This window comes from Rhipicephalus microplus, chromosome X, assembly GCF_043290135.1.
Source record: "Rhipicephalus microplus isolate Deutch F79 chromosome X, USDA_Rmic, whole genome shotgun sequence".
Lineage (NCBI taxonomy): Eukaryota > Metazoa > Arthropoda > Arachnida > Ixodida > Ixodidae > Rhipicephalus > Rhipicephalus microplus.
The window spans coordinates 200,551,805-200,558,753 of NC_134710.1; the positions used below are offsets into that span (position 1 = coordinate 200,551,805).

Sequence of the window (6,949 nt, forward strand, 5' to 3'; positions counted from 1 at the left end):
TATGTAGCTGCAGTGAAAATCTCTAATGTTTATTCAGCTCCTCACGATTCTACCAGCATTTTGTTTGTAAGTTCTGTTGTCATGGTTTGTTTAGCATTCGCTGATATTTAAGTGTCTCGAAACTGAAAATATTTTTTAAAACTTGGACTATCTGTGCACTGTGTTATAAAGATCATTCCGAAGATTTGTAATGTGGAGCTTACCGGATCTAGTAATTGACTGCACGTTTTTTTATCAGCCCTTAAGGACGTAGGCTTTGTAGCTTCCGTAGCTGCCGTAACCTCCGTAGCCTCCATGGCCACCAAGACCTCCGAGACCACCAAGTCCTCCGAGGCCAGCACCACCTCCGAGGCCACCACCACCTCCGAGACCACCACCACCTCCAAGGCCACTGTGGGCTACGACAGCACCTCCGCCGTTAATCTTACTGACGTGGTGCACCGTCCTGACCAAGAAAGCCGGTCCCGCCACAGACTTAGTGAAGCCTGGTCCGCCACTCAATAGAGCTACAGAGCTGCCTACGCCGACACCCCCCAGTCCGACGGCCGGGACTGCACTGAGGAGCACTCCACCACTGCCTAGACCACCAAGTCCACCTGCCAAAGCCAGGTTCCCGGCCCATGCAGTGGCCAGCAGGCCAAGAATAACAACGGCGACCACCTGGATGTGAAGCACCTTCCATTGAACAACCACCATAAGGCGCGAAGCACAGATGACTCCACTGCGTCTCTCATAATAATATGGTGGTTTTGAGACGTTAAACCCCACATATTATCAAGGCTATCCCACAAGCCCGAACCGATGGAACATTGCGGTCCTGAATATTCCTGATATAATAATAATAATAATAATATAGATGATGATTTATTGTACACATTCATAAGAAATACAAAGAAACGGGCCTAAGTCCCCAGGACTTGTGCGACTAGGCCCGGCAGAGCCGGTTACAGCGATGTAGATACCAGGTAACAAAACTATTGTTGTTTCCTTACGAACGAACAGACAAACGATTAACACCATTACTTTTTACAGGCAGTAAATAAAAAAAGAGTAACAAAGGAGGGACACAGAGCATACGTGGCATACAAATAGACCATGTGATTTTACAGCTCAGCGAGCAATTTCTTTATTTGCCTTTTTGAACTCGCTGAAAAAAATTCGTCAGGTAGTGCATTGAAAATTTTCGGAATATATACACTTCTACCTGCTTCTCCATATCTGGTAGACAACCGGGGCACTATAAAAACGTTTTTTTTTTCTCAGCGATCGACGCGTTACATATGACACTTTAAAGTCATCACACCAATTATATCTTCGAACAACTGTCTTAATAAACAAATCCTGGAATACACAAAAGCCCAAATCCCGAAAAATAGTACTGACATCTATCTCACTACCGTAAGCTACACTTTTTGAAATATTTCGAAGTAAACTATCAATGCGTGTTTTCCAGTGTTCTGTGCAAAATGCAAAAACTGTTATCCCATATCTCACTGCTCTATATGCTAACGATTGAACTATCATTTTTTTCATTGGTAGAGGCACCAAGCTTTTTATATTGAAAAGCAGGCATGCCACACTTCTCAGTTTAGAACAAATACATGCCATATGATGTTGCCAAGACATACCACTATGAAAAATTACGCCTAAGTATCTAAATGTTTCGACATTTTCCACTGCAGAACATATGCGTGGATTACAATGTTCGGTGTGAATAAAAATTTGTATAGTCATTTTTTGTGTTTTTACAGGACTTCGAAAGCAGATAAGTTTTCTTTTTCTTTTCGTTTACAATTACGGAGTTTTATTTAAACCATATCATAGCATTATGAATTTCACTCTGAAGAGCATTAATCGCCCCTTCATAACGTATATGGAGGCGGAAACGTTGTAGGCCCGTGTGCTCAAATTTGGGCGCACGTTAAAGAACCCCAGGTGGTCAAAATTTCCGCAGCCCTCCTCGACGGCGTCTCTCATAATCATATGGTGGTTTTCGGACGTTAAACCCCATATATCAATCAATCAACCTTCATAATGTATGTGACGTGTTAATAGTACCGTATCATCTGCATACAGGTACACAATGGCTTTACGAATTCCCAAGGGGAAGTCAATCATAAATAAACTAAATAGCAAAGGTGACAACACCGATCATTGTGGCACACCAGCAGTAATGTATTTTCTATTGCTAATTAGCTCCCTACATCTCATAACGACCTGTTACCTGTCTTATAAGTCATTATAGAGCACATCATAAAAAGGCCCCCTAAAGCCCAAACGAAATAGCTTTTCTAACAAAATTGTATTGTTCACTGTTTCAAACGCTTTTGCCAAGTCTAAAAATAGAACACAACAGGATAGGTTCTTGTCTAAAGCCGAATATATTTCATCACTAAACTCTTCTAATAGTGTTATAGTACTGCGATTAGCAATGAAACCAAATAATAATAATAATAATAATAATAATAATAATAATAATAATAATAATAATAATAATAATAATAATAATAATAATAATAATATTAATCTTAGCTTTGCACTGTAATTGCATAGCCACGTACAGTGTTGACATTTTTTTCTTCCTGCGTATAGTCGTATATGTGCAATTCTATAACGTTGTTATCCCTGATATTTTAGTAAGAATTTTAGCCTTTGTTTGTGTTTGTTTTTCGTGCCACAGTACAAAGACCTCGCATTTATTTCTGGGCACATGAAATGAACATTATTATTATTATTATTATTATTATTATTATTATTATTATTATTATTATTATTATTATTATTATTATTATTATTATTATTATTATTATTATTATTATTATTATTATTATTATTATTAGAGTTGGCAGATACCACGTACAGTAGGAATTGATTATTTGCGAAACACGATTGAGGGAGGTTGATATGTCAGTTTAAAATCAGAACAATGTTACGATGCGGACGTAAATGACGCCGTACATGATATCCATGTCTTAATTATCATGTTAGCGCCTGCATATGAGAAAGCTCTACTCATATCGTCTAATAGGACGAGTATTTTCAAATCAATCATACCTCATCTTTACAGCCGCTTTATTTACGCAAGAAGTTCAATATTAACACGGTCTTATTTCAATGTACTCAGTCGTGGTATATTTACAATTACTTTTTTTTTTTCAAATTGATGTGCTGTTGCAGTTTGCGAAATATATCTCGTTTTCTTGTCAGTAAACGTAAATCATTAGGAAGCATTTTGCCAATTTCGATCAGTCTGCTATGCACATTTGTTCAATCGGGAGCTCTGTGATTTTTCTTGTGTCTGGTTACTGACGTAAACACGCATTATCAATTTCAGTTGAGAAGTGGTGTTAAACATACACACTATTTTTTGATTTAACCCGCTATCCTGCACCATTGCTGGAGGACTACAGCAGTGCTGCCGGTAGCATACGCAAGTTAGGATTTATTTCTTAAAAATGCATACATGGTTACCGCGCAAAGGTATAATACGGCAATGGTTCTCTTCTGGAAAATGTGTTATGTGCACAGTGCAGGGTACACTCCGTATCACCTCCGACTCTATATCATGGAATAATGTCCACCTAGGGCCCACACTCAAACAAAATATTTTCTGCAGAAGTCTGGAAGAATCCGCTCACACTGTACTCACCAGAATCCTCATGGCTTCCAGGAACGAGGTGAGCTACTGCCTTTCGGAAAACACCTGGCATCTTATATATGGGAAGATCCATGGTCTCATAACACGTACAGGACACCCCAATTCTGAATTCTGCATGAGCGATGCGTTCAGATGCAATATCAGCCAGCTCGATCCGCCAAGTCTCCCGGAAGTGATAATCAAAGTCGCATTTGCGATATTTCCCATAGTGGCGCCTAGTGTATAAAAAAGAAAGTTGCGCGATTTGGGAAGGAGCCTGGGGTGAGGGAAAGATGCGATAGATTCAAAGCCTACTTTGACATTCATGCCAGTTGTACAAGCCGCCGGCAAGTATATTTAGTCCAACGATACACACCCTCCACAAACGAAATTAGTTCATCGTTTTTTGGACACTTGACCCTTCGCTACGACCAAGACAAGGTGGGAGACCACAAGAATTTTCCTTCGCCAAACTGCTGAAATACAGAAAAGCATCGATGTAAATACACGTTGAAGCTCTTGTGGACACTCTTTACTTGGGTCATTGGGACAATTTCTTTTTTTACGCAGAACGATATTCATCAAATTACTATTTACCCTTCATGGATAGCGCGATAATTATCACTTAGCTTCATTAGAATTCGTAAGGCACCTAAAGAAAGACTAGAATACATCCCCAGGCTTCTCGTGAGTGCTTCCAGATAGATGTCGTGGCTCTGTATAGGTCTGTTCATTTTTTTTTTTTTGGGGGGGGGGGCACTTGACCTAATACCGAGGGTCTGAGGGGTGGGGGCTGGTGGGCGCACGTAGAGATGAAGAATCAATACGGCTCTTTCCGAGCGCATCTTAAGTTCCACTTTGTTGGGAAAACGTTCCTTTAGCGATAGCCACTTTCCGCCAATGAAAAAGCAGCGAAATACCGTCGTGGCCAACGCCATCCCTTCCACATGCTTTCCGCGAACCTAGCGAGAATTCCGCAAACCGTATCCACAATGTTTCCGTTTAAAAAAAAGGTGATATGCAATCTTTTGATCACTATCGCCCAATGCACTATTGCCTACTTGTCTCTAGCAGCAAAAGTTATGCCTGTGGTTGTGAAATGCTAAATATAAGTGTGCCGGCCACGTAAGGGGCTGGTGCACTTATTTTAATAGAGATCTTAGAGGCTGAGGCGATTGTCAGAACACACAAGACTATCAGTATTCATTACCAAGCAGCTCAAGGCGGCTTAACAATCATAAAAGCATTGTATGCCTGGCTTCGCAATATCCTAATTAGATGAATATTTACACATCTGTTTTGCGCGTGTTTCGCACACACACACACACATATATATATATATATATGTATATATGTATATATATAAATATATATATTTGAGATCCGACAGATAATAATGCCAAGGAATGTATATGGTGTGTTTTTTGAACCAATGTAATGTATATAAGAAAAAGGAAAAGTGGGTGAAAAAACACTTGACATGAGCAGGAATCGAGCCTACGACCTTCGAGTGCGTTATTCGAAGGTCATAGGTTTGATTCCTGCTCAAGGCAAGTTATTTTTTCACCCACTTTTCTTTCTTCTTATTTACATTACATTGGTTTAATAACTTCCCCTACACATTCCTGAGCAATATTGACTGGTATATATATATATATATATATATATATATGTGTGTGTGTGTGTGTGTGTGTGTGTGTGTGTGTGTGTGTGTGTGTGTGTGTGTGTGTGTGTGTGTGTGTGTGTGTGTGTGTGTGTGTGTGTGCGCGTGTGTGTGTGTGTATGTGTGTGTGTGTGTTTGTGTGTGTTTACGTGGTTTCGGCTGCTTGTAACAAGGTATAGTGGGACATAACCAAAAAGGGCGCCTCAGACTGATAGTGAAAATGTTGACGTTGCCGGTGAGCTGTGTTGTGGCTGCGCACTGGCTACTGTTATTTTTCAGGTAACATTTTGGCGGAAGTGCTAGGTGCTGTTTTGCCAACGGAGCTACGCAGGGGACGCCTCCTTAAGTCTGCTATCATGGCTCCGTGTGAGGATACGCCTTCACCACCTACCACAGCAACGACAGCAATCCGGTACGTCACCCTAACGCAACCCCGTGATCCCGGTACCTTTACTGGAGAGAACAACGCGAATGTGGACAAGTGTCTTAGTATGTACGAGGTCGTCAGCAAGTAATATGGCTGATACACAACCGTTATGCTTGCGAATGTCATTTTATATCTTGACAAGACTCCTCGCATCTGGTTTGAGACCCGCGAGCACGAAAGCACAAGCTGGGAAACGTTTAAACAACAGCTCCGGAACCTTTTTGGCAACCAGTTTGGTCAACAGCTTGATGCCCGAAAGCAATTGGCCGTACGTACACAGACGTCCACCTAGCCTTACTTTACCTATATTCAAGACGTCTTAGCGTTGTCTCAAAGGGCCCATCCCAACATGACTGAGGCTGACAAGATATCGCACATTTTAAAAGGAATCGCCGACGATGCGTTCAGCGTTTTTGTATTTAGGAACGTAACGACCATCGACTCCGTGATCAAATAATGCTGCCGTTTCGAGCAGGTGAAGAGTCGACGCATTTTACACCAGTTCCAGCGCCTACCCAACACCGCTGCAACGTCTCTTGCGAAGCCACTCCTTGTCAGCTGTCTACAACCGAAGACGTGACGCGCATTGTCCGACGTGAACTCGAAGCGCGTTACCCAGCTGCCCACAAACCGACGTTGCCCGACGCCTCAACGCCAGCTGTCTCCTTGATCCAGGCAGTCGTCCGCCAGGAATTCGCAAACCTGTTTATCCTGTCCACCGCTCCCACCCAGGCTAATACTGAGCCCTCGATAGCTTCTTTGGACATGAGACATCACCGTCCGTACTCTCTTCGAATCAGGAACCTGTCTCAATGGCGAACAGCTCATGATAAGCCAATATGCTTCCACTGTAGTCGCGCGGGACACATCGCTCGTTACTGCCGCAGCCAGTGACCATCTATGCCTTCTGGCTCGTACCCCACTTACAGTAATTCATTCCGTCCACCGAACCACCGTTATCCGACCCGCACTAAGTCTACAGCATTCACTGCCCCTGAGGACTACGGCCACCCTGTCCCGTCGTCGTCACCACTCTCCCTCGCCATCGTTTAGGATGTCCCTGAAACTAGGCTGCGCAGCTTCTGAAGCTGAAACTGCCCTGTCGACCTTACCCAAAAGTCCTCTGTTGCCCTTACGTTTGAACCGGAACACCCTTGAAGTGTTCTCACATCTCTAGTATGAGTTCGCATTTTCGTCATCGCATGAAGAAGGTCCTCACGGC

At 42.4% G+C, this 6,949-nt stretch overlaps 1 protein-coding gene across 1 annotated transcript; it reads right to left on the minus strand.

Moving 5' to 3' along the window:
• Nucleotides 1–203: 203 nt before the first annotated feature.
• On the minus strand, nucleotides 204–3,701 carry LOC119187667 (uncharacterized). Its single transcript, XM_075881366.1, has 2 exons — nucleotides 3,650–3,701; nucleotides 204–660 (listed from the first exon to the last, which is right to left on the minus strand). The coding sequence occupies exons 1-2, from the start codon at nucleotides 3,659–3,661 to the stop codon at nucleotides 235–237; spliced, it is 438 nt and encodes a 145-aa protein (XP_075737481.1). The 5' UTR covers nucleotides 3,662–3,701; the 3' UTR covers nucleotides 204–234.
• Nucleotides 3,702–6,949: the final 3,248 nt, after the last annotated feature.